At 49.4% G+C, this 27659-nt stretch overlaps 1 protein-coding gene across 5 annotated transcripts in view; it reads left to right on the forward strand.

Annotated features, from left to right (window-relative positions):
* Window positions 1–629: 629 nt before the first annotated feature.
* The window catches only part of LOC147641240 (uncharacterized), a 59404-nt gene continuing 32374 nt past the window's right edge, over window positions 630–27659 (forward strand). The window contains exons 1-5 of one of the 5 annotated variants that reach the window (XM_086819463.1): window positions 632–970; window positions 19594–19660; window positions 19755–19902; window positions 19985–20014; window positions 20565–20666. In XM_086819463.1, the coding sequence (XP_086675589.1) occupies window positions 19793–19902; window positions 19985–20014; window positions 20565–20666 (242 nt within the window). In that variant the 5' untranslated portion in view covers window positions 632–970; window positions 19594–19660; window positions 19755–19792. Of the gene's footprint in view, window positions 971–19593; window positions 19661–19754; window positions 19903–19984; window positions 20015–20564; window positions 20667–27659 lie in introns of all 5 variants that reach the window. The other 4 variants (XM_086819473.1, XM_086819481.1, XM_086819454.1 and 1 more) reach the window with 4 other exon arrangements.

Consider the following 27659-nt stretch of genomic DNA (forward strand, 5'->3'; position numbering starts at 1 on the left):
ACACGAGCCTTAATAAAAGTGTTACGTTAAAATAAAATTTAAGCATTTAATTAACTAAAGCAACAAAAAAAGTTTTTGGGTGCTATTTTATCTCATGTATATATTGACATTTTATCTCATGGGCATTAATTTATAAAATGCCACTAATGTGCCCTATCTCCAGCTTACCACCGCCTTCCTCTCTACAGCGCATCCCCCCTCCCCAAAGCAACCCTCGGGCCCCCCTCTCCCCCGTCATCGCCCCTTTCTCTCTCTCTTGTCTCAACCACCCCCATCCTCTCCCACATGTGCCTCTTTATTGCTCCACCCTCTCCACCCCCTCCGTTTAGTCTCTCTCCATCGCCCCACGAGAGACAAAGATATAATATGCTGCGCATGCAAAGAACGAGCAAAGAGAGAGAGAGAGAGAGAGAGAGAGAGAGAGAGAGATAATATGTTGTGCCCATGAGCATAGAGCGAGATAGAGCTCTTAAACTATGAAGAGAGAGAGAGAGAGAACTTATATGCTCCAACGAAGGCGGACATGCACGTGCCCATCTTCTATTAAAAGAAGGTGGCCGCCCAAATAGATTTAAAAAATAAAACATTAGAGAAAACTGCAAACGAAGCATTTTGATTATATTTAATGGAATGAAAATGCAGAAAAATATTTGGGTGGCCTATTTGGATGGGAGCGCTTAGCTTTCAGCAGGCCGTACAGCGCCCGACCCTTGTCATCATAGCTCCTCTCTGCTGGTGTCATCTTTTGCTGCTCCGAAGTACTGCCGGACTGTACCCCTCTGCTTCTACTGCTGAACCAGGTCGTACACCCACGTACAGAGCTGTGTAGAGACTTTTCCGAGAGTTTTTAGTTCGTGTGAAGACTTCAGGGTTTAGCCTTATTACCTGGCTGTCCCTTGGTTGCTGAGGAAAGTGTTGGAACTTTGGAGAATTAGAAGTCCTGGAAGCCGACCTGGGTCGTTGGTTTCAGGTATGTTTTATCACATAGTTCCATGAATCTCGTTGCTTGGTACGAATGCAAGTGCGTGATCCGATAAGGCCACTATGGGCATCATGTGGCACAAGGGTGGAGTGGACCTGGGCATGGCATCATCTACTCCATGAAGAGATAAGGAGTGTAATTGGGGAAGTGTAGTCTTTCTGGAGCACTGTTTGATATCTACTTTTCATCTTTATGTGGAAATCCGGCCATCCCTTAGGATGCTCCAGTGCTTGTACTGTACTCTCCTGTGTACTAGATATTAGGAAAGAGGAAGGGGGCATTCCGGCTCAGTGTGGTGTCTTATGTTTCATTTTTGATGCTATGTTTGTTGTCATGTGAATGAATGAATGGTTCTTTAAATTCTGGTGTTGTCTTAATCTTTTGGTAAATAGCTAGATAAATTCCTGAATCATCCCCACCGGGATTACATTGGTATCGGAGCCTTGCTTCCTTAACATCTGTGATTGGAAGACGGTCCCAAAGGAATTTTTCTTCACTATTTGCTAGGATTTAAGCAATATGGCAAGCCCGCTGCCATTCAGACTCACATGTGGCAGGAACACCACCAGTACGAGCGAGTGACTTTGGGAATTCGGGAATTGATGTGGAGGCTTTATAGAAAGAGCTTCATGAGAAAGATCAACTCTCGAAGGCTTTTCAAGCCGATCCAAATGTCAAGAAGCTTGTGGAAGAGAATTTTAGAGTTGCACAATGCAGAAGCAAATCAGAGTAGAGATGCAGAGATGGCAAAGAGAGAGATGTTAGACGATCAACTTGTATCATAGCAAGAGGTTTACACGAGGCTTATACTCGCCAATAGATGGGTGGAGACAATCATGCGTTGAGAATGAATAGATATAACAAGAGGGGAGAGGAGCCTTTATATAGGGAAGCCCAACCCTTATGTAAGACCTTGTTCCCGCATAACACATGAGATACACATATTTTAACATCCCCTCTGTAGGTCATAGTGAGCAAATGTCCGAAGAAGAAAAGCTGATGAAGACGCGACCATGAGTACTGTAGCAGATATTGGATACACCGTGGAAGATGCACTTGCCAACATGTCTTTTCAAAAAATAATGCCACCTTGAATAGCAACGAAATCTACTTGGCTCGGAATTCCCACACCAATGTGGAGTGAACTCCAAGTATAGAATGATGAGGTGACGGACATACCATGCTCATAATGTCCCAACATTGGACTGTGAACACATCATGTCCCAAAACCTCGAACAATGAACTTGGCACACATCCGGTCCATAATCTCTACTACACCAAGCAATGAATTTGAACGCATACCACGCTCATAATGTCCCAACATTGGACTGTGAACACATCATGTCCCAAAACCTCGAACAATGAACTTGGCACACATCCGGTCCATAATCTCTGCCACACCAAGCAATGAATTTGAACGCATTCAATCCATAATAGCTACAAAGCTAACCTTGTCTTGCCAGATTTATTTTTATTTTTATTTTTATCATGCTTGGAATTCTGACTTACGGTTCCCATGCACCAAAATTTGGAATTGTTAACAGCTTCCTCTCTTGCCCACACGCCTCCTCTGGTTGGCTGCACGTGGGGGGAAACATGTCCTTATGGCTAGAGAAGCACACTGTCCAGGTCCTGAGCCAGGAGGGCCTTGGGAGCACTGGAAGTAGAAGAATCGGAGTCACTTTTTGCCTTTCTTCTTTAACGAAGACTTGTCCTTGACCTTGGCTTTGTCCTTCTTCTGAGACTAACAATCCTTTGCTAGAAGGGCCTTGTGAAACGAGGATGGACTCTTCTTCCAAGAGAAGGGAGCTGAGGTCATCAAAATCCAGCTTGCTTTCTATGATGTGGCACCGCAAAGCCTGAGAAACCACATCGTACTCTGGAGGAAGCTTCGTGAGGATTAGTGCAGCGAACTGAGTAGAGGACAAGGCAGTACCAATTGCTAGTAACTAGTCATGGATGACCTTGGCCTTCATAAGAAATGACTGCATAGAACCGCCTATTGGAAACACTAGATTGTAGAGCTGACCTTGCAAAGTAATTGCCCGCATCGAGGAATCCCGAGCATAGAGATCCGCCAACTTGGACCAAACTTCATGTGCACTGCCTAGGGTTTGCATGGCCGGTGAGACCTCCTACGTAATGGTTGGCACACGTACCGAGTGCGCCTTGGAATCACGATCCTCCTAGTCTTCAAGTTCCAAAAGAAATTCATCCTCTACCTCCTGGTCCAACGTCTCGAGGTTTGGAGACGCTTAGGCTTTTCTCGGTGCCCTGAACAATATTCCACTAATCCTTATGAATGAACTAGACCCGCACATTCAGCTTCCAATGAGCACAGGTAGTTCCGTCCAGCCTGTCCTCCTTGCTCGTAAGGGGGGACCCATATCCACAACAATAGTCCACCTTCCACAAGCAAGCCTTTGAACTCATTGAATCTCAGCACTTCGGGACCAATCTTCAACACTCTCCAACAACACGAACCATGAGAACCTTTCAGCTCCCCTCAGAAAACTGAGGTAGAAAAGGGACTGGACAGCAGCAAATATATCCAGAGAACGCATCGGAAAACACTCTACAGGTCACAAGGGTAGTTGGGGAAGAGGTAGCATCGCCAAAACTGCTTGTCAAGCAGCACCACTTGTAAACAAAAAACCTTCCACTGTTGTCCGTGCTGCAAAAAACAGCCCACACACCACCAGCTGCTGCTGCTGAAAATGCTCTTAGAAGCAAAAAATGCAACCTACTAGAACAACACCTTGGGGTACTTTCTACCTTTTCAAGTCAGCCAAGGGCTGCAGGACTTGTACTTCCTTTTTGTACATTATAATATACTGAATACTTAGCTATCTCTCTCTCTCTCTCTTCTCTATCTTCTGCTTGCGTTTTGGATCAGCATGTTCCAAGTTGGTGTTTAGGGCTGAAAGAAGACTCCCAGAGCTTCCGCATGTGACAGATATTTCTTTTGGCCCTGTGTTTTTCTCTGGACAGTATGCAGGTGTGCACGGGGACATGGTGGACAATGTGAATGGCACCAGTTTGGGGCCAAGTGATAAAAGTCCCTTCACATAACCTAAGGGGACAAAGGGTTGGAGGGGGCAAAGGTTTAAAAACTTTAATTTAAAGGATGGTGGCCCCATAGGCTAATTTTGGAGGCTTACACCACTTTTGGAGAGTGGGGGCTAGCACGCCTTTCTTTCTCTCATGCTTTTTTGGAAAAAAGTGGCTGGCGGGCTACGCTTCTGGCTATCTCATGCTTTTTGGGAAGGAGCTGTAGACGGGCTGCGCCTCGCTTGTATGCTTTTTGGAAGGTACTGCTGGCGGGCTGCGCTACAGAGAATACAGGCGCAGCTGAATATCTTCTTACGCCTGCTTTTTGGGGAAAAAGGCTAGTTGGCTGCTGTACTACAGAACAGAGACACAGGCGCTGAACCTTTCTCTCTCCCTTTGGCTTTCGGAGGTCTGGCTGGTTTCTGTGCTGCAGTGTATACATGCGCCTACTGAATTTCCCTCTCTCCTTGGCTTTTGGCAAGAGGTTGTCTGTCGGGCTGCACTGCTGTTCATACAGGCAGTGCTGGACATAGAAGTGTGGACTGAAAGAGGGAGTGCAGGGTTGGACAGCAGGTTCACCCACAGGTGTTCTCTCTCTCGGCTGCAAGACAAGAGGCGCATGGCTAAGCAGGTCTCTCTCTGTCTTTCTCTCTCTCTTGGAAGGGAAGGAGCAGGCTGAAGGAGGCGCATAGCCGGGACTGTTTTGAGACTGCTTATGGGCTGTTTTGCTTGGCTGCAAGTACACTGTGTACATGGGTTATTGGTTGCAAGTACAAGGTCACCTGGTTATGTTTCTTGGCATGGGAGCGATGCAAGCTCTCATGGGTGCATACCCATGAGAGCAGATTGCTTTCTTCCTGCTTGGAAGGAACAGAGGGACCTGCAGTTTTGGGCATACCTATGTAACATATTTGTGGGGCAGAAATACAGCCAGACATATTTAGTAAGAGCTCTCTCTTTTGTTTGTGTGTTGTGTTGGCACTACATTTGAGTATGTGCCGAGAATGTTTTCAAGTGGAAACAGGACATGGGTTTCATGTTGGGCCAGATCAGATGTTTCATGGGAAAACAGGTCACCCTATGTTTGCTGAAACACGTCTTTGTTTCATGTGTTTTGGGTTTCTCCAGGAGATAGGTCACATGCAGGGAGTGGTCACAGAGTGGACACATGTTTGGTACAGCCTTGCTACTGATTGGTTAGGGAACATGGAATCCATGACTGAGATGGATAGTACCCTTGGAAGGGAGAGATGGAGTGTACAGGTGTGTGTACTGTATGGTATGCTGTGCTGTGATAAGAGTTCTCTTTTGGGAAACAGTTTGGGAGTCTTTTTTGTGATGCAGAAGCACTGGATGTGTCAGGGTGTGATGTTATTCATAGGGTGAGGCTATGGATGGTTGTGGTAGCCTTGACCGAGGGAGAAAGCTTCTGTGTGCAGGACTCGTGTGAAAGAGTCTTTTGATGTGAACAAGGACTGGAACTGTATGTGGATGCCGAGTGGACAAGAAGCCATGACGTAGGGTCTTGGCAGGCTTCAGGGGTTCTACTGTGACGGCTGAGTTTCCAGCCTTATTGTAATCAAAGCTCTCTTATAATCAATTAAAGAAATATTGCAAGGGGCGCCACTGCGTTTTGGGGCCAATCGGTGTCTGTGTACTGTTTGCAGGAGCACTCTAGCTCCCCTTGTTTGTTTTCCTTTTCTTGGTCCTCAAAGGTGTTGAAGTGTATTGTGTGCATGTTTGTTTTTGCACCGCCCTTTGGTTTTGTCTGAAGACCGAGGCCGGTTTACAAGGTTCCGTTGTCGGGACATCGTTGACTTTCTCAAGTAGGCGAGCCCGTGGTTACTCTGGTCAGGAAAATCATCAATTTTTCTAAGGGGCGAGCTCGTGGTTGTCTCATGAGGGTCACATCAAAAGCTTCAACCTGTGGAAAGTGAAAAGGAAGTGCAGGAGGCAGTGCAGGACTATGTGTCTTTGCCTATATGAGGTGAAGAGGAAAAGCTGAAGATGAAGCTTAGGAGAAAAGACACCAAGGACAAGAAGTAGTCGGCCAGGAACAAGCACATCCACAAAACAGAGGCCCTAGTGTAAATACACAGACAGGAGATGACTGCTAACACATGCATCCTACTTGGCAGAGTGCCAAGTCTATATAAGCCGTCTCCTAACCATCTAGCCATATTTGGCCACCATCCAATGTTAAACTGGGAACTGTCGGGGGGTGCCCAAGTGCTCACCACAATGGTGGCTCCTCATAAAGGGGGACTTACATAATAGAGCGCATCCGTCATCCATAGGAACAACACGAGGGTGGGCATTGAGCAAATGCTTTTCCAACATACCGATGATGACGCCGCCATTGCAATGCTCCTCAAAAGTATGCCTTGTAAGTATGGCAGTATGAGGGCCACATTAAGTTATTTTCCTACCTGAACACATGAAAGAGTTTTTGGTTCTTATGGAAGAAGAAAAAGGACAACTTGCAGAACAAGGACCAAAGATGGAGGAAGGATCAATGGGAGAAGCAACATATTTCACCAAGAAAGGACTTGGGGAAATGCTTCTCTTGCGGAAGACCATGCCACACTGTAAAAACATGTTTGAAGAGAAGGCAACAACAGCAACATGGGAAAGAAAACCTCAAGCAGATTCAGAAACCTTGTTTTAATGGGCCGTGTGGAGCTCATCTTGTGGTGCCCTGGATGAGGCACGGAGTGGCCATGAGAGGCATGTATAATGTGGTAGACCATGTGAATCTTGTGGGAGGAACCAGGTAAGAGTCCTCTTGTAGCTTCAAGGGAGGGTGTTGAAGGTAAAGCTCCAAGAGAGAGCTAGTGTTTGTAGACGTGTGTGCCCCATGAGAGTTCAAAGGTTGGTGGAGATTTTAAATGGTTGTGGGAAAAAACTGTGATTGGCATTAGCATTCTAGGAATGTGTGATTGGTGGGAAGCTTCCAGAGCCCATAAAAGGACTTGTATTTTGCTAAAGTGAATATGAAAGCACTTTGTGAATCTCTCATGTCCTCTCGAGTCTTATCTCTTTTGTGAGCTTCTCTCTCTCCAGCCACCCTGAATGCTCTCACTTCTTTTGTGAGCTTCCCTTCTCGTTGCATGTCAATGGATCCTCTCCAGCCACCCTGAATGCTCTCACTTCCTTCACTTTCATCATGGAGCCTATGAGGCTGGCCAACTAAGAGGTGCCCATGCAAGAGGGAAAACAGCCATAATCACCATTTTGTGCAAGTTGGACTGCCGATCAGCCGTCCTCATGGCTATATAAGGGCCCATAAGGTGCCTTGCTTCTCATTCAATCATCCTGCCATTCATGCAGTGAACCTCCAGTCATAGGGGCAAGCAGAGGAGCCTATTCACAGCCAAGAAGAGGTGCTTGAAGCAAGTGCATGTGCGTTTTCAGCCAACAGTGTTGCTGTGAGGTGATAGAAACATGTCTTCGTCAAGTCAAGAAGCCGCCTACAGCAAGGGGCTGTTGTCTAGTCCCAGGCAGCCAATGAGTCAAGCTGGGTAGTTCTCTGTGGGAACAACCATAATTCAGGTCAGTCACTATTGTCCTTCTGCGGAGAATGCTGCAGATTTGTTCACCAAGCCGGTTTCTCAGGCTTCCTTGGCTCCTCATCTTCGGATTCTCGGAGTTTGTTCAGCATCTTGTGCTGAGAGGGGGTGTTAGCACATTCATCCCCAGATTCTGCTCTTTTATGGTGCCCATTTGGTCCCTTTTGCATGGCCCTTGGATGTGGGCTGGCCACCTCTTTTTCTAGTATTTTTTTGGGATTTTTCCCAGCCTTTCTGGCATTTTCCAATCGGCCTTGTCCAGTAGCTCCAATCGGCTTGTTTTGTAGTTCCAGTCGGCGAGCTTCCCTCTACTATAAATAGTGGGTGTTGGCCTCTCATTTCTCATTCAGTCTTGTACATATTTTGCTCCCACTTATGAGACTTGTAGTGTCTCTTGCTTGGGATTGTTTTGCTTCAGTATATTCAGCATAGTTCTCTCCGTGTCTCTCTCGCTCTTGCACTCTCTGTTCAGCACATTCTAGTGCCACTCTGCTTCCGCTCTGTGCACTCTTTCAGCTTCAACTTCATTGAAACCTCATTAATCTTTCTCTGGATGGGAAAAGGTCCGATGATTCTCACTTACCTTGCTGATCGTGGACATAACACTTCAGCACATCAAAGGCCAACTGGTTGTAAATCTTTGTTTGGCCGTCCGTTTGTGGGTGAAATGCACTGGAAAAATTCAATTTAGTATCAAAGTTATCAAACAATGTCCTCCAAAAATGACTGGTAAACTTGGCATCTCGCTCTGACACTATGGTCCTAGGAATCCCGCCAATCGGGTACCAATGCCGAATGAACAACTGGGCAACATCCTTGGCGGTCACATTGGCCCTGCATGGAATAAGCATAACAAATTTGCTAAATCTATCAACTATAGTTAAGCACCGAGTATTACGTCTACTCGGTCCATCGAAATATCTTGGAAAGGTCCCTCAAGAATTGGCAAGGGCTGTAACAACCCTATCTTCTTCCCACGAGGAGCTTTCACCTTTTGACAAATATCACAGTGTTGTACATATGAAAACACATCTCGCCTCATTTTTGGCCAATAATATTGCCGTTCCAATTTCTCCAAAGTCGAATTCATGTCCCTATGACCACCAGTAACGGCGTCATGGGTGTCATGGAGAAGAGCTGTTCCGAACGACTTCATGACACATAGTCGGCCTTTGTAGAAAAGCCAACTACCGCGTATCAAAAAGTGGCATGGTCCTGTGGCATCCAATGCTTGTTCCCACTGTTTACCGAATTCTTCGGAATCCGTGTATGTGTGCTTCACGTCGTCTAGTCCCGTACCAACAAGGTCGAGTCTAGTGGTCTGAATCGAAGTCACTTGTACCTTCCTGCTCAAAGCATCAGCCACCACTGGATTGGCCTTTCCTGGAAGGTCCTCAATCATACCACCAAATTGTTGGAATATCTGGCTCCAGCGGTGTTGTCGGTCACTTCACTGTGCACTTGGCATTGTCTGAATCCAGCGTAATGCGTGATGGTCAATGCGAGCCTCAAAGTCACGGCCATAAAGAAAATGTTTCCAATGTTTCAAGACCTGTATAACTGCAAGGAGTTTACGATCGTAGATTGAGTAATTCTTCTCTGTGAGCAGTAACTTACGAGACATGTAAGCTGCTGGATGACCATTTTGTTGTAATACACCGCCAATTGCGATGTTACTCGCATCGGTGATCACCTGAAATGGCTCGTCCCACGAGGCAAGTGCTAAACAAGGCGCTTCTGATGATAAAGCCTCCTTGAGGTTCTTGAGTGCCTCCAACGCTCGGGGAGTCATTCGAATCGGTTGCCTTCTTGTCTTCACACCCTTTAGCAGATTGGTGAGATCCGCCGAGAGGTCAGAAAACTTGTCTATGTGGGTGGAGTATGCCTGGCATATACCCACAAAGGATTTGATGTCATAAGCTGTCTGAGGTACTTCCCAAGTGAATTCTCGGCCACCTTAGCCGGATCAAGTCAAATGCCTTCTGCACTAATTATATATCCAAGGGTAGAAATATGAACACACTTTTTCATATAATTCTCGGAAAACACGCATCATCATGCGGTTGAATGTAGCTGGGGCGTTCGTCAATCCAAAAGGCATGACCACAAATTCATAGTGGGCCCGTTTCATACGAAAGGCCATCTCGGGGATGTCCCCCTCCACAATCCGCACCTAGTGGTACCCACTCTTTAAATCGAGTTTCGAGAACACCTAAGCCCCGTTCAGCCTCTCGAGAATATAATCTATTCGAGGCATCGGGAATCTACACTTGATAGTCAGCTTATTGAGTGCACGATAATCGACACACAAACGAGAAGACCCATCTTTCTTCTTGACAAACAGGATCGGTGCTGCTCCCACACAGACCCCAATGGCTGTCCCTAGTTCTTCAAATCCCAATGCTTTAGTTGGAGCAATCATTAGCCGGGAGCTCGAAGATAAGCAGAAGGGCTCCCATGACCAAGAGTATGAGCGCAATGAATTGCTCAAGACCTTTGGCTTTCTTCTTGACAAACAGGATTGGTGCTGCTCCCACACAGACCCCAGTGGCTGCCCCTAGTTCTTCAAATCCCAATGCTTCGTACAGATATGTCTACGTGGCATCCAAGTGCGGGATGCACGTGACACTTCCTTGGCTCCTCATCTTTGGCTTCTTGGAATTTGTTTAGCATCCGATGCTGAGAGTGGGTGTTAGAATTTCCTCCCCATATGCTGCCCATATTTTACCCATATTTGTTCCCTTTTATGGCCCTTGGTTGTGGCTAGCTATCCTTATTTTTCCCCTTTTTCGTGACATTTTTCCCAGGTCAGGTGCTAATGTCCAGTGGGCCAGCTCTTTACATATAAATAGGTGGGCTGGCCTCTCCCATAATCCATTCCCTTTGTATGGATGTATGCTCTTATGTGTGTGTGTGTGTGTGTGTGGGTGCATGGGGGGTGTGCGCGTGGGAGCATATATTGATACCAAGTTCTACACCCACTATTGGACACTGATGTCGTTAGGGGGATGTCGTAGTGACACGAACTGTCCCGCTTCGCCTGCGAGCTCCGCTCTCCCCCCCCCCCGCTGCTTCTCGCCATCGCGCTTCACCTTCCCCCCCCCCGCCAGCCCTCCGCGGTCTCCTCCGCCCTCTCCCTCGCCTTCCTCATCGCACCCCTCTGCGCCGCCTCCCCACCGCCTTCTGCGCGTTTCTCCCCCGCCTTCACCCCCCCGCCTCCACTCCCCCGCCTCCCTCCTCTTCTTCGCTTTCTTCCCCCCCCGCCTTCTCTTCCTTCGCCTCCCTCCTCGCTGCATTCCCCGCCTCTCCCCCCGCCGTTTACTTCCTTCCCCTTTCCTTCTTCCTCCGCCTCTATCATCCTTCGCCTCCCCCTCTCTTCTCTCCCTCGCCACCTCTCCCCCCTCCGCCCTCTTTCTCCTCCCTTCCGTCCCGCCCCTCCGCCCACCGTTAACTCCTCCCCGCCTCAGCTCCCCCCCCCCGCGCCCCGCCCCCGCTATCCTGTAACCCGCCGCTTCTCCCTTTTTTCCTCGCAGGGCTGTGTCCCTCCCGTTGGTGACCCCGGTTTCTGGCTTTTTCCCTTTGGAGGACTCCATGGAAGCCGCTCCGACTAACCCTGCCGATTCCGGTCTCCGTCTGGAGTTCACAGCTGAAGATCTTCAGTTGTTCGTTTCCACAGTTTCCGCTCTTGAGGCCTCCTCCTTGGTCTGCAAGATAGTGGGTAGCCGTCCGATGCGGAGAGAGCTTCGCGACCTTCTGCAAGGCAGCCTTGTTGGCGTGCCCGCCAAGATCGTCAGCGTGGATTTTTTGGGACGTGGCTACTATCAGGTGGATTTCGAGTCCCCACAGGCAGCTCAGATGGTGCTGGCTCGGAGCCCCATTGCCCTCCCCTCTTCCCGGGCGTTCCTGGCGCGATGGACTCATGGTTTCGACCCCGCTTCTGACCCGCTAGCAGGCGCGACAGGTTTCCCCGTCACTATCTGTTTTCCTGGACTCCGTAGGGAGTACTTGCCCCTCTTGTCATCCATTGGCAAGGCGTTCGGGCAGGTGGTGGAGACGCCTCAGACAGCGGCTTCAGTGATTGCTCGGGCAGCAGGACTCCCGGCCATTCGGGTTGTGGTTCCGTCACCGGAGTCCCTCCCGAAGACGATCCTTCTCCCTTGTCTTTCTGGAGGACATATGATACAGCGCGTGGAGTATTCGGGCCTCCCCGGCCAGTGTTACATATGTCGGGAGATGGGCCATCTCGCACGCGCCTGTCCCCGCAAGGGGGCTCATCCTTCACGTTATGCCGCCTCCGGACCCCCTGCAGGAGACCCGAGGGGTGGCCATCCACTTCAGAGACCGGACATCCCTGGCTCGTCACAGCAGGCGCCATCATCTGACGAGCAGGCCCCGGCGGAGGATGCCGCGCAGTCCCAGGAGGCTGGCGGATGGCAGGAGGTTCGCCGGCGGAAACGCCCGGCCCGCAGGGACCGTCGTCGCAGACGCCAGCAGGCAGCACAGGCTGGCGGACAGGCGACTCCGGCTGGCGTACAGGCACCTATCCGCACTTATGCTCCTGTCAGGGATAGGCGGCCAGCAGGTCCCACCCCGATGGACGAGGATTCAGACTCAGTGCCCGTTGAGGCCGCTGGTGGAGCCTCCCACGTGGAGACCCCGCTCCCACCTCCCCCCGCGGGGGCCCCCCCACCCTCCTTGGAGCAGATTCCTGAGGATCCTGGGCCGCACTCTTCGACCCCCGGCTCCCCTTCCCCTCACCCGGAGAGCACTCCTTCCACCCTTCCTTCTCCCCCCCTAGCCCCCCCTCTCCCGCCTCCCCCGGCGGCCCCCCCTGACACCTATCCTCTGGCAGATGCCTCTCCATCCTCTCCCCGCTCTCCCCCCTCCTCGCCACGAGCCCCCATCCCTCCCTCGGCCTCTCCAGGATACTTCGCCAGACCACCCACTGCCCCGGGGCAGCGCAGCTGGGTAGGCCAGAGCACAGTCCAGCGGCTGTTCCACCGCCACTCCGGGCCGGTGGAGATGGCGATCCTCGCCTCGCCCGCCACAGAGTTCTCTCCAGCCTCCCCTGGGGGGCCCCCGCGAGTGATGGGGCTACCAGTGGATTACGGTTTTTTCAGGTGCCTCCAGCTGGATGCTGGCCCGTTCGAGACACTGGTCGCGCCCTTGCGAGTTTGCGTGGTGTGCCATCCCTCTCGTTCTCCCTCTGTGGTGAGCAGCATGGTGGCTTTCTCCTTTCCTCTCAGTGTTGCCCCAGACACAGCATGGGATTGCAACTCTGTAGAGGAAGTTTTGCGTGATCAGATACTGGAGTTTTCTCATCACTTCAGTGACTTGGGGCTCACGGACCTATTGCAGACCCGATTACACTCAGCCCGCATGAGCCTGTTTGGTATAGGAGACTGGCGGGCGGATCCGGTCCACACCTCAGTTGAGGCGGTGCTTCTGATTCTCCTCCATGCCGCCCCGAGGGTGCAGCCTACCTTTAGATACATATATGCAGAGGATTGGTCGCACGCCTATGCCCTGGACAGGGCGAAGGCGGAGTGGGGCTGGACACAGAGACAGGTCACCCTCTTTTTGGAGAGACTCCGCACCCGGACAGACAGTGATTATTCTCCCTCCAAGCCGGCGCCCAAGACTCACAGAGTGGAGGGCAGATCATCCGGGCCGGCTGAGAGGGGTGAGCCAGTGGAGGCTGCTTCACTTGCCATAGCTCATCCATGAGGATCCTCTCATGGAACATCCAGGGTCTCGGTGGACATCGCTGCTACATTGGCCGGGGCAGACTTCGCCAGGAGATCCAGAGGGCTCTCGTTGGAGGACCCATCGATATCCTTTTCATCCAGGAGCACCACCTTTCTGCGGGGCGTACCCGCACCTGCGGGAAGATCTTGCCAGGCAGGAGTCACACTTTTTGGTCACCGGCATATGGCTCCCAGGGGAACCAGGGTGGAGTATGCATCTCAGTCAGCGAGCAGCTTCTATCTGAAGTTGTGGACTCTGGCATTCTGGTCCAGGGTCGTGCGCAGTGGATCATCCTTCGGGTTGGGTCTACGCCCCCAATGGGGCGACCGGGAGAGCCGAGTTCTGGAGCACCATTAGGCAGTCCCTCCCCTTGGCAGACCACTGGTGCCTCGGAGGGGATTGCAACATGCTGGAGGATGCAGAGGACAGGATGGGGGGCAGCCAGGAGACCATTCATGGGCCGGAGCTAGCTGCCTGGGAGGAACTAGTGCTTCAGGTGAGAGGCCAGGATCCGTGGACTCTCCCGGAGTTTGGCAGGTTGCAGGGGAGCCTATCTTTCTCGCGCTCGGATAGACGGGCCACAGGGGTTAACCTATCCCGCATCGACAGGTTTTACATTGATGAGTGGGCCTGTGATAGAGGTGGCACAGTGGGCATACTTGCAGGCTCCTCGTTTTCAGATCACTATCCAGTGCTTCTCCAGATTGAGGACCCCACGAGAGGAGAGCAGAGCCAGAGCGTCCGGATTCCAGATTGTCTCATAGAGGAGCCCGAGATTGCGATCGGAGTTGAGCAGGTCTGGCAGGAGCTGCAGTTCAGGAGAGGATCGGCAGCCAGCGATCTTGCCAGTGGCTTGCAGGAGATTAGCCAGATGCTCAGACAGGCTGCCTTGGACCGGCTGGAGGCTTTCAGAGAGCAGGAGAGGAGCCTACGGAGGAGTCTAGCGTCCCTCCAGAGACTCCAGGAGAGGGATCCTACGAGCCCTTGGATCTCAGAGCAGATGGAGTCAGCTCGCACGGAGATCAGATCCATCGAGGAGAGGAGGGTGGAGTTCCGATTCCATGCTCGGGCTTCCTTTTGGACACAGGCTGGGGACAGAGTGACTCGAGACTTCTTTGAGGCGACAGGGCCTCGCTTCAGACGAGAGGGTCTCAGGCGTCTCCGGCAGGCTGATGGCCAGGTTGTGGTGGATCCCCCCAGGGTTCGGGCTATAGCCACAGATTTTTACAGGGACCTTCTCTCTGCTGAGCCAGCAGATGACAGGGTGAGAGAGGCTCGGGAGGCAGTCTGGAGCTTCACGAGACCGGTTGTGCCGGCCCATTTACAGCACTCCCTTCTCTCCCCCTTCTCGGATACGGAACTGGAGGAGGCTCTTCAGGCATTACCTCGGGGCAAATGCCCAGGAGAGGACGGTCTTTCGGTGGCTTTCTTCCAGAGGTACTGGGGCCTCTTACACAGGGGCTTCAGATTGGCATTCCAGGAGATTATGGAGTCTGGAGTCATGCCGGACAGCATGGCTGAGGGTTTGATCCACTTGATCCCCAAAGAGGGAGGAGACAGACTGGAGATTAGACAGTGGAGACCGATCACCTTGCTAGGCACGGCCTACAAGGTCCTAGCTAAGGCGATCAGCAGGCGGCTTCAGCCTCACCTTCCGGACATCATCCACTCCACGCAGACTGGCTTCATCCAGGATAGGAGCATTCTGGATAACATTTTCTCCTTCTGGGAGGCTACGGCTCTGGCTAGATTTCGACAGGAGGATCTGGCAGTGCTCCTTCTCGACTTCGAGAAGGCATATGATCGGGTGGACTGGGCCTTCTTGGAAGGCACTATGGAGAGGATGGGCTTCCCCCCTCAGTGGATCCGTGGGGTCTCTGCACTCTACTCATCGGCTCATAGCCAGGTGCTGATACAGGGCGTGCGCGGAGAGAGGTTCCAGCTCTCGCGCTCGGTGCGGCAGGGGTGCCCCTTAGCGCCCTTTCTTTTTCTTTTTGTGGCGGAGGCCATGAGCACTTTTTTGACGGCACAGGATACAGGTTTGCGGGGCCTCCAGCTTCCCATCCGTACCTCGGAGGAGCTCCTAGACTCGGAGTTTGCGGATGACACTGCTGTCTATCTTCAGGGAGGTGAGGAGAACCTCCGCCGCTTCGCCTTAGCCATGGACAGGTTTTGCAGAGCTTCGGGCGCTTTGATCAACTGGCACAAGTCGTGTGGGCTGTGGGTCAGCTCTATGCCCCCCCCCGACTTGGAGGCCAGTTGACGGTTTTCAGTGGCTGCCCCCTGGCACTACAGTGCGTTATTTGGGATGTTATGTGGGCATTGACATATCTCCGGAGCAGCAGATAGCCCCCCTTCTTCTGAGCATTCGGAAGAAGCTTCTGTATTGGAGTACCGCTCGTTTATCTCTGGCTGGCCGAGTAGTTGTGGCCAACCAGGTTCTGCTTGCTACTATGTGGTACATCACTTCCTGCTGGGCCTTCTCTCGGGCATGCATTGGCCAGGTGCAGCGGCTCATCAGGAACTTTCTTTGGTCCGGTGGCGACGGGCGGCCCGCCAGGGCCAAGGTGGCATGGGCGGTGATCACTCAGCCGAGGGAGAGAGGCGGCCTGGGCATTGTTGATCCTATTTGCCAAAGCCGAGCATTGCTTGGCAAGTTGGTAGTTCGTGGCCTCCTGCCAGGCGCTGAGCCGTGGAAGGAGTTTCTTGTTTCCAGGATGCTCAGCCGCACCCCCTCTCTTAGCGGCCCCTGGACCCCCAGCATTAGGTGGATCTTTACAGAGCAGCGATCCAGAGGAGTGGGCCTTGGCTTCGAGGAGCGTTTTGCAGCTAGCCTTCTGAGGGCCTGGTCGCATCTGAGGCCGTCACTCTTCCAGACTCCTCCGGGCACCGATGAGGAGCGCCTGAGGCAGCCATTGATCTGGAACCCCTTGATTCGACTTCCCAGTGGCCATATGGTTGGATCGCGGTCTCACGTGTCGTGGGGCCCTTTGAGCTCCGGCCCAGCCCAGTCCCTGGACGACTGGATATGTTTTCAGCAGCTGCCTCTAGAGGCCCAGGAGAGGAGACTCAGTGGGATGAGGGGCAGAGAGTTGATGAGACAGGACATTGAGGCGGCCATCCCCCGGGAGTGGCGGACCCCAGTACAGGACCCTCCACCTCCACAGTGGATGGGTGTCTTTACTCGGCATGAGATCCTTCTAGCGGTCTGCGGCACAGCGGAGAGAGTCGCCCCACTCACTTTCGAGGTGGGAGAGGGTGGCCAGCTTCAGAGGACACGACTAGATTTGGATGGGCTCCAGGGTTGTATTCTTCAGAGGGTGCGGGTGGTCGGCTTTCATCAGAGACAGTGGCATGTAGACCCCTCACCGGCCTCGATAGGAGAGGACTGTTCTTGGAGATTATGGGCTTGGGACAGCAGGCCTCTTATTCGCCTTCAGTGGGATCCAGGTGAGTGGTTTTGGCGAGATCCCTACTTGGCCCCTACCAGCCCAGGCATCCCCTTTTTTCAGTACACAGCGAGGCTGGGGCGGCGGATTCAGAGGCACAGGATAGCGAGCACCCCGGCGGCGGCCGAGCATTGGCGGCGACAGGGGCTCTCCCCTGCCTTTCTTAGGGACTTCTGGCAGCGCCTTTGGGCCAGCTTCCGGCCCCGGAAGGTGACGCTTTTTCTCTGGCTCACAGCGCATAGAGGACTGGCTGTGGGGGCATGGCTAGCTTTTGGCAGACACCCAGCGTCCTGCCCTCGGTGCGGCCATGCACAGGAGTCGCAGCGGCACTGCTTATGGGATTGCCCACATGCTCAGCAGGTCTGGCAGCGCGCTCTCAGGATGGTTTTTGCAGGCTCACCAGGTGAGATGCTGGTGACGTGGGGTGCGGTGGCTTGGGCCACGGACAGCGGCCCGGCCCTTGGATATGAGGACGTCCCTGGCAGCGCGACCATCCAGGTCTCTGACAGGGCGATGGCGGTGGTTCCGACGCCAGACTTCTCATCGGCAGCCCCTCAGGAGGGGGTCGGGCACAGATGGGAGATGATCAGCAGCATGACGGCTTGGCACATATGGAGAGCCCGATGCAGGGAGGCCATTGACCGCCAGGCGACTCCACCGGCGGAGGTCATACAGGCCCTCTGGGTGGACATCATTCACACATTGAGAGGACACTGGGGGAAACTCCAGGGCGACTCGGATCGCATGAGAGGGCGCCGCAAGGCTTTCCTCCGCACTTGGCACCCTGGCCCTTTCCTCACCGCGAGGGGCGAGGATGTCACTTGGCACTACAGGCCTCCAGTCTGGCTTTTCTCACCTCCCACATGTACTACTAGGTAGCCCCCCCCAGAGAGCGGCCAGCCACGGGGGTGGAGCTCAGGAGTTCACTGTGTTTTATCCCTCCTTGCGAGGTGAGCTTTGTAGCCTTATGGCGTTTTCTCATTAACTAATAGAAGGATCTTTTTCCCGGAAAAAAAAAAAAGAAAAAAAAAAAGGGGGATGTCGTAGTATCTAGTCCATACTATGTATGATGGAGTTGATGGTTTATTGTCTTGTGGATGACTACCATGAGGTTATAAATTGCACTTTCTTATAAGGTGAATTTGGGCATGTTCTTGGATTGATCTAGGTATATCTTTATGTTGTATTAGCGGACATGCAAATTTCACATTGTGAAGTTTTTATCCAAGTTGCAACCAGTTGATATTGTGTTTCTATCTTTAGTGGTGCATATGCTCTATCAACTACCTTTTTGTTGTAATAATTTTGTCTATTTATTATGATCCTTAGTGCTAGGCTTCGTTATGGCTGAGTTTGCTCTGGTAGAAACTCAGTACACAGACCTTTGTATGAATGTATGCTCTTATGTGTGTGTGGGTGCATGGGGGGTGTGTGTGGGAACATATATTGATACCAAATTCTACACCCACTATTGGGCACTGACGACGTTAGTGGGGATGTCATAGTATCTAGTCCATACTATGCATGATGGACTTGATGGTTTATTGTCTTGTGGATGACTACCATGAGTTTATAAATTGCACTTTCTCATAAGGTGAATTTGGGCATGTTCCCAGATTCATCTAGGTATATATATCCATATCCACACTTAAGTTCTATCGTGCATAACTGTGCATATCTACCATGCAATGCAAGTTGTTCTGTTCTTTGGCTGAGAGGTGCTCATATGAAGAATACAAACTTGATAATTTAAATGGCTTATGTCTGCAGCTCTAAATGATGTCCTAGGGTTCGCTGGTTGGGCAAATGGGCCAATTGTGCCAGCCGTGCATGACTAGATACAATGTAAGTAAAAGCTCTCCACTCTGACTGGTCCTTGGGCGCCCTGCTGTCCAGTAACCGGTTGTCCAAAATTACAGTCCATCAGCCCAAACATGGCCTCTGATTCTGCCTAGAAGGCGGCTGCACTCGTAGAACATGTCCATGGGCATCCTTGAATGGACATGCACATGACACATCAGAAGTAGGAGCAAGATACATACAAGAGCTTGGACATAGTGAGCTTGCAATGCATTTTATTGAACCATCTATAGGGGACACAAGGAAGAACCTTGGAGATTAAAAGGCTCTCTGTGAGGCCTGCGAAGGGATCAAAGATGGCCACCAAGTGAATTATGAGCTCCTAGGAAAGCACAATTGGGAATAGGACTGGGATATAATGCTTGGATTGGCCATAGCCATAGAGGCAAGAGATGGAGGAGTCGCAAGACATTTGTCTTGCAACTCAGAAGCCACAGATGATCATGCAAAAGTACCAGCTAGAGGTTTTAGAAAATTCCCAAGCTTCAGAGCATGCACGGACATGTGCAAGACTGCACAATTTTTGGAGCTTTGTGGCAGATGTTAACTGTTCCGGTAGCCTACTGCAGGTATTGTAGTAGCTAGGTGCTATAAGAGCAGCCCCATCCCTGGCTGCCCTTGAGCACATATGCCCTTTGTCCACAATAGAGATATCTGCTATGTTTTTGGTGGTCCTGCACACTGCACCATCCAGTCGTGCTTGCACCATTACCTTGCACAATTGTAGAGCTTTTTTTGCACTTTCTGTTCAGCTCTTCCTCTCCTGTCTCACACTCATGTATCATGGATTTTTTTTCTAATTTTTTCCCTCTTTATGTAACAACATGCCAAATAAAAGGCTAGAAAGCACTGAAAATCAACCTTAGTTTTCAATGAATTTTACCTTTGCATGCAAAATCTCATAACACTAACATGTGAACAATTTGTGGGTCAGTGACACGTTTTATTCACGACTTTCTTGTGCACCAGTCCCAATTCCATATAAGGAGATTTTGGAAGGGGTAGGGAAGTCGGTATTGTTTTCTTTATTTGGATATCAGGGTACTATTTAAAGTTTTTAACGTGCAGTTATCTCTGCATCTAAATGAAACATAGCAGGCTCAACCCTGGATTCTTACGTTTGCCAATAGAGGATGGCAGCAACAAGCAGAACACTGGCAGAAAAGGACGCTAAAATCCAGAAGTTTGAGGCTTTTCTTGAAGAAAATCTCAAGCCTGACCTTCTTCATGTGCTATCTCAAAGGTAGGATTGGCCTTTTGAAATTATTATTCTCATTTTGTTCCCCACAGCCAATGCATTAAGTTAATGTGCTGTACGTGTGCAGGGATAAAGTTATGGAGGAACAAAAACTATTGTATCCTTTTCCGTTGTCATTTTGTTGGCAGGCCAACGTGTTTTTGCTGCTTGAATGCTTATATGATGCATAGTTATGGATATGGGGAAACGGATGTCTGAAACAGAAATGAGAGCAGAAATGACATTCTGATTGGGGTAGAATGGGGAAATGCTACATCAACAAGAGAAGAAGATAGAGAGGGGAAAAGAAGGGATTTGAAAGAGGGAAGGAAGGGAGTGCAAAAGAAAGGTGGGTGAGAAGAGAGAAAAAATTAAGTCTTGACATAAACATGACTTGAAATGGAGGTTGCAGAGGGGAAACACTAGCTGTTACTGGGGAAATGGCAGAGCAGGAATGCTCTAAACGTGCCATTTTGGAAATGGAAAACGGCTGAAACTGCTGAAATGTGTTTGGGGCCCTCTGACCCTTAGAATTGATTTTGGGCCTAACAATGCGGTGTTTCTCTGAACTATGATTTGATGCCCACTTGAGATCAGTTTTGCAGGGGATAGCAATGATATGTGTTAACATATCATCAACACCTCTTTCCTTGACATTTTATCCTCAGCTCAGATTTATCAAAAAACATCAAACTTTTGGAGCAGAAAAGGCTTAAGAAGCTGAGAACATTGGTAAATATGGGCTCAGAAGTGTATGCACAAGCTGAAGTGTGAGTTCATGTTAATAGTACTCAAGTGCAGGAGTTTAGGTTGCCTCACTATGTCTTGGATTTTTTCAATTAGTTTGCTTGTTGAACCGAGTTAAGTAGTTTTACTTGAGCTAATCGTTTTGGGTGCTTATAATATGGTGATGTCTATATGTTTGGCGTAAGCCAGTATGCAGCCTTGGCTTATTCATGTGCTTGGTAACCTATATATTCAGATCCAGGTTTAATCAAGTATACTTTATGAGGCTATTAGCCTTGGTCCTGTTGATATGTGAGCCTAATATTGGCATGTCTAGTTCTACACGAGGTTTGCTTTTAGTACTATTGATATGCGAGTATATGGTTGTCTAGCAAGAGCTTTCCCATGTTCGCCTTTCAATTAGCCCGGGATCATGACAATATGAACAATTCTGTGTAACACTCTAGATAGTTATGTGAAAAGAGTAAAGGTGAAGATGTTGATTCCTCAAACACATGCTGTCCTCGCTACGTCAGGACAAAGACCTTTAGAGAAACCTACAGATGACCAACTTCCACCTGATGGAGCACTCTCGGTTTGTCCAACCGTCCATGAAAACACTGCAAACCTTTGAGTATCCTTGGGTAGCCCACGAGAAGAACACTTTAGAGAATGGTCGAACAAAACTCCGCTATCCAAACTCTAGCCACCAATGCATCAGCTTAGATGGAGCACAAGAACTGCTTACACCAGCTCCAATGCACCGTAAAGGAAGAAAGCAGAATTAAGAACAATACTCCTCAGAAACGCTGCACTTAATCTGTATCCATTGGTACTGCTCGGCACCTATATGTCTAAACTACCCATGTCCTATGGAACATACTCCAAGTAATACATCTGTTGTTAATACAGTGAAGTCAAAACCCTAGTTGTTGTCGGTATAGTCTCCAAGAAACTTGTGTACTGTGAAGATAAACCAATTGGCCTATCCTCCGAGGTCGAAGACGAATCCGATGACATGTCCTCTTGTGGTGCGTGGACAACATCAGACACTGAAGATACTCCACGCAATGCAAACGGTAGGTGAGAAGAGTCCTCATGGAATGACCCCAGAAACTGAAGCAACCACCAACTAAAGCCAAAGAATCTCCATTGAGCAAACGGAAACTGTGTAGACTCTACCTCAAAGACTTGGCTGAAAACTTCCTGTGTTCGTACCTGTGGTCTGATGCAATGAAGCACGTTGGGTGTGTGCTCAACCTGAGAAATGAAAAAAGCTGAGACACGCACACATGCATCTCCTCATCCTCCAGTTTTGAAGAAGCCTTCTCCTTGGACTAGTTCTGAAGAAGCCTCCTCTTTCGATTGCTTCTCCAAAATCATTGGACAATGCTTCATGTTGTGCGCGGTGGAGTCACAATAAAAGCATTGTCTAGCAGCCATCTTGGTGCGATGCTCTTCAGGGTTGTCCTTGCCATCCTTGGGCTTGGATTGGCTACCCTTGTCTTTACCTTTTTGTTGCCCTTGTTGTTGAGTCCCAGACTTGAAACTCTTCCGCGTCTCGAGGGTTATAACTTGTATAGCAAGACGAATCACATCTCAAAGATCACAGGGCTGATGTGCACGAATGTCTCCGTTCAAAGACGGTTTCAAACCATCCACAAATCGCTCAACATGCTCCGATTGCTAGACGGTCCTTGGGAGCATGAACAAAACCTTCAAGAAACGAGCGAGATAGTCGGTTATCGAGCAAGAGACTGTCCAAAGAACACGAAGAAGTTGAATGGTAAGGGCAAGGAGAAGTACAAGGAGAAGGCCGCCAACAGTATCTACAACACCGGAATTATCTATCTCCCCTCTCGTTCCCACTAGTACTGTGACATGAAAAATTGATATCTTTCATTTTCAATTTTGTGCATATTTTGATGGTTTCTCAATGGTAATAAGGTGGAAGCTTATCCTAGAAGATTGCGGCGCTCCCAATGGAATAACGGCGTGGTGATACGGCGGCTTGGCGGCTACCCTGATAACAGGATTCTATCTTCAAATATAATGGTTTTACTTGATTTAGGGTGCACACATTGTAAATGCCACAAGTATGCTTGATAAATACTTTGGTATGGTAGATAGGCTAGTGATGTGGAAAATAAAAGTGGGCCTTCATGCTCACATGGATTTTAATTGTATTATTAATATAGTATTCACGATAAGGCTACAAGTTGGGGAGTGTGGAAGGCATGTGGAGGAGTGTGTGTAGGTGCATAATTGGGAAAGATTCTTCTAGAATGCCTACATGGAAGAGGAGAATTCCGCCATGTGTAAGTGGGATCTCCACCTACATGCCACTTAGACTTGGCTATTATCTCATCACACTTTCAAAGTCAAAAAGTCTTCAATTTAATAATCAATAGAAGACTTAGCCTAAGAGGACAATTGATGGTGACATCTATCCTTATGTCACTGAAGGGTTGAAGATTTTTATGTTGTAATTTGTAACAATAGAAGAGAGGGTGATTCTCCACCTATAAAAGGAGCCCTCCTCCTCCTTTCAAATCAAGGAATGAGCCTCCTCAATTGAGCATTTTGTGTCATTGCCATTCTGTTATCATCAAACCCTTATTCAAACACTCTCTTTACATGTGAATGTCTCATTTAGCATTAGCTCCTCATGCTCAGTCCAATTTTGGACCTCTTTGATGAGAGTTATTATCTTGGTGGGCCTGTGACTTCTCAAGGTAGCCCTTGCCTTATTGCCGCCCTCCTTTGGAGGTACCAATGGTTTTAGCAGTAATGAGCATGTGGAAAGACTTTGGGGACCATAGGTAAATCTTTACGATTGTCCGCTGAGCAATGTTAACCCTTACCCTCTAGCTTGAATCATGAAGGAGATGAGAGGCAAGAGGCTATGTGAAAATTGAGGTTTCATGTAAAGAGAGGGAAGTGCAGTTTTTGTGGTCCAATACCCAAATTTCAACCGGTAATTACTCATCACTCGGGTATTGGTTTCTAAAATTGATCATATGGCTAGGAAGCTCTTTATATTCTCTTTCCACTTATATAACTAATTTCTTAATCCTTTACTTCATTGATGATCAAAATTTCTCCCAAAGTTGTTAACTTTTAGGCGAATTTTGACAGTTTTATAGTCTTGTAGTAAAATGTTCATAACTTTTCGCTCGGTTGCCCGTTTTTGAAAGTTTTTATATAGGCGCGAAGCTCTCTTCAAGCTCTACGCACCTATGTAATCCTCTTTTGCACAGTCTATATGGATTTAAAACTGCAATTCTCTATGTATCTCTGTTTTTATAGACTTTTGGCCATTATTTCTTCTTAATAATGATTAATTTCTCCTAATCTCTTATCAAAAGGCAAATCCCATGTGTCTTATCCTCTTGTAAGTGATTGCTATATTCTTTTACTTTAATATGTTCCGTCCAAATCGCCCAATTTGAATGGATGAACCTTACCAACATTTCCCGTATGTTTCCGTTCACATAATTCTGAGTCGGAAGATTTTCTTCCAACAAAGAATTGCTCTCTTGTTTGGAGCTGCAAGACCGGCAGAAATTCTTGCTTCTCCGGAGCCTTTCATCTTTTTTTCCATGAATTATGATCTTACCTTTGATGTGTATATCTTTATCTTAACCTAGGGAGAGAAAGGGAGGTGAGGAGGCTGTGAGGTTTCATACAAGTGTGTTTTGATTCTAAGAAGTGACCGAAATCAAAACCCCAACTTTGTGTCACAGTACCACCGTTGCTCTTCACTTGACCTAGTCTAGGAGGATCTTAGTGATCCTCGGCCGACATGATACGTTGATGTAGACCATGTGGTTGGGCGGTTGAAGCTGCCTCACAACGGTGGACACTAGTGGCATAGTCCTAGCCAACGCCATGAGGGGCAAGCGGAAGAAATCAAACCAGTTTCAAGGTGCGGAGATCTTGGATGATGCTCTATTGGCTTTTGGGAAGTTTTGTGGATGCCAGATGTCAAGGTGGCACCTTTGGATCAGGTGGATATTATTCTAGGCCATCTATGGTTATATGATCCATGGTCTACCACAAGGAGGTTGACTTTCCAGGATACTTCAGGCCGCTCCTTAGAGGTGATCTGGGAGTCCTTACCGTCTCACACAAGCCTTGTTGCTGTCATATCTTCGAGGTTTGGAGGGCAGCCCCATCTATTTAGATGAGGACCTCACACAAGCCTAGGTGGAACATTGGAAACAGCTCATGCCAAGGGTACGGGCAGCCCGAGCGGAAGGGAAGAAAGCAGTTTACAGAGATGGCCATGTCATCATTGATGGCAAGGTGATCTCATAGCCTATGAGATGCGGATACAGCTTGCAGACTGAAATTGCAATGGAGCACTATGGTCGGACCCAGGCCGGATGGATGATGTGATCAGGAATAGGGACATGATTTTCTTTACAGAGACACACCAGAGCCCTCAGAGAGGTCTGCCACATGTAACACGATTCCAGTGGGAATCAGCTTTCAGAGGGAGCACACGGAGTGCAGGTAGAGCTAGAGGATTGGGAGGAGTGGCCATACTATTCAGAACAGAGCTTTAGTCGAGGATCAACATTATCAACAGAGTTTTATTTGGGTGAGATTTCTGCTGACAGAGGCCAGGACTACGTACATTGCAGTGTGTTACTTTCCACTAGACACCTCACATTATGCCACGAATACAAAGGAGATAGGATGGAGAGGAGATAGAGGTGGTGGAGGAGAGGGAGGAGACCGGAGGAGCTACATCACCATACAGTGCGCTCTTAGATGAGATTACGTAGTACCTCAGACTGGGTGAGGTCTTACTAGTGGGAGATTTCAATGCCACAGTGCACTACATATGATTTCGAGGGAGATCCCATATAGCTACCTACTCTAGAGGACGAGGACTCTGGATCACGGAGGGTGTCTGCAGATACTAAGCCAATCAAATACTATGGATGAGAGCTTCTGGAGCTAGGATCACGCCACCGTCTCCTCATCTATAACAGGATGGAGAGATGGCCACACTCAGGACGACTTACATGCTTTCCACATGGAGGTGGAAGTAGCACAGTGGATTACATCCTAGGCTCCCATGAGACAGCTCAGCTCTTACATGATTTCTCAGTACCCCCCCATACCCATTGGAGCTGATCACACATATCTTTCACCATGATAGCCACCTGTTAGCAATCATCTCTTGTCTGTACAGTTAGGGCCATTGTTGTGGGTCTGCCCGCCCAGAGCCTTTTCTCATTTTTCCATATTTTCCCTATTTTTCTCTGGTTGTGGGGCAGTCCTGTGCTGGCCGACTCCCTCTGATCTGGCCGATTCCATGTCTTTTTGCTGGCCGATTGGGTTTCTCCAGTCGTGGACATGATTTGTTGGCTGTCGGCTGTTTTTTGCCTGGCCGACTAGCATAGGAGGGTGATATAAATACCACCCTTGGTCCCTCACTCCTGGATTGTACCGGATCTTGTGTATAGAGCAGAGTATATACAGCTTCTCTCTCTCTCTCTCTCTTTTGTGTTTTGTTCTCTACAGCAGCTGTCTCATATTTCCATTGTGCATTCCGACATGGTATCAGAGCCCCAGGTGGCTTGAAGCTTGGAGACAAGGAGCTTGAGGGTTTGCTGATTTGTGGTGCTTATTGGAGATTGCTTGGGCTGTTCGGGACTTGGAGATCGGGTAGAAGGTGGCCATCACCGTTGGACAGCCACCTTGCATATTATTTGCAGCGTCGTCTTCATTTTTTTCCCCACCCACCCTCCCTTCACAAGACCTTGTGAACGGCAGACTTGCTTGAGATGGCTGAGAAGCACGTGAAGATCCCTACTCTCCCCACATTCTCGATGGATTGACAGTTGGACGGGACCAACTACGGCATATGGTAGGTAATGATGGAGTCTGTCTTGGAGTCTTATGACTTGGCTGATTTCATTGTGGTTGGTGTTCCACGGCCGGAGTCGAAGGACGGGGAGCTTTTACCCTCTACTCGAAAAGAATGGGAGGCTCAGGCACAGTTATATCAAACATATGACGCTGGCCAAAGGGATTTGGCAGCATTTGGCTTCTCTGTATAACAGGGTATCACCCATGAAGCCGATCTCCTTGGAAGTGTAGATGCGGATGATGAATGTTGCAAAGTCTTCGACGATGCGGGAGCACATCAACAAGTTGTAGGCTCTTCAACAGGAGGTTCTTCAGGATGGGAAGGAGATATCTTCAGAGGACATGGTCATCACTTTGCTGTCTCATCTGGCCTCTCAGTACTCGGCTTTCTACTCCTCTTTGATCACTAGTGGCAGGCTCAGCACCATCACATGGGAGGAGCTTGTGCATATGGTCTTGGACCAGGAAGAGCGTTTTACGAACCCTCCACAGGGTGGAGGTTTTGAGGCCTTGACTGGCCATCGGTTGAAAGGCCGTAGTTAGGACAAAGGGAAGGCTTCACAAGAGAAGTCTTTTGAGCAGGAGCCCGACTTGGATCGTGACGCCTTGAAGGCAGAGAGGACCTGTAACAATTGTGGCGAGAAAGGTCACTATTGGAGGAAATGTCCTAAGTGGAGTACCGAGAAAGAAGGGTGCAGATTCCTCAGCAGTAACCATGAAGACTCCAGCCTTTGTGCACTTGGAGATTATGGACACAGATGCGTCATCTTCTTCGAGTAGGGAGGCGGTTGGACTCACCGCTAGGGACACTTGGGACTGGATTCTAGATAGTGGAGCTTCCAGGCACATGACTCCTTCTCACGAGTTATTACAAGATCTTAGAAGGCACACAGGTCACATCCTGATTGGTGACAAGTCCACTATCCCTATTCACAGTGAGGGCATGCTAGAGATCGTTCCCGATGGCAGAGGGGGTGAAGCATTTCTCCCAGGTTCTTTTGTCCCATCCCTTGGTTTTCATCTGTTGTCAGTGCATGAGGTTTGCAAGATTGGCGTACAGGTGGAGTTTGATGAGCATTTTGTTGCTCTACGGGACAAAGTAACAGGCCAGATTGTATGGGAAGGGGGAGTGGAGAATGGGATCTACAAAC

The sequence above is a fragment of the Cibotium barometz genome, chromosome 2, assembly GCF_041138505.1.
Source record: "Cibotium barometz isolate CiBa-2024 chromosome 2, ASM4113850v1, whole genome shotgun sequence".
Lineage (NCBI taxonomy): Eukaryota > Viridiplantae > Streptophyta > Polypodiopsida > Cyatheales > Cibotiaceae > Cibotium > Cibotium barometz.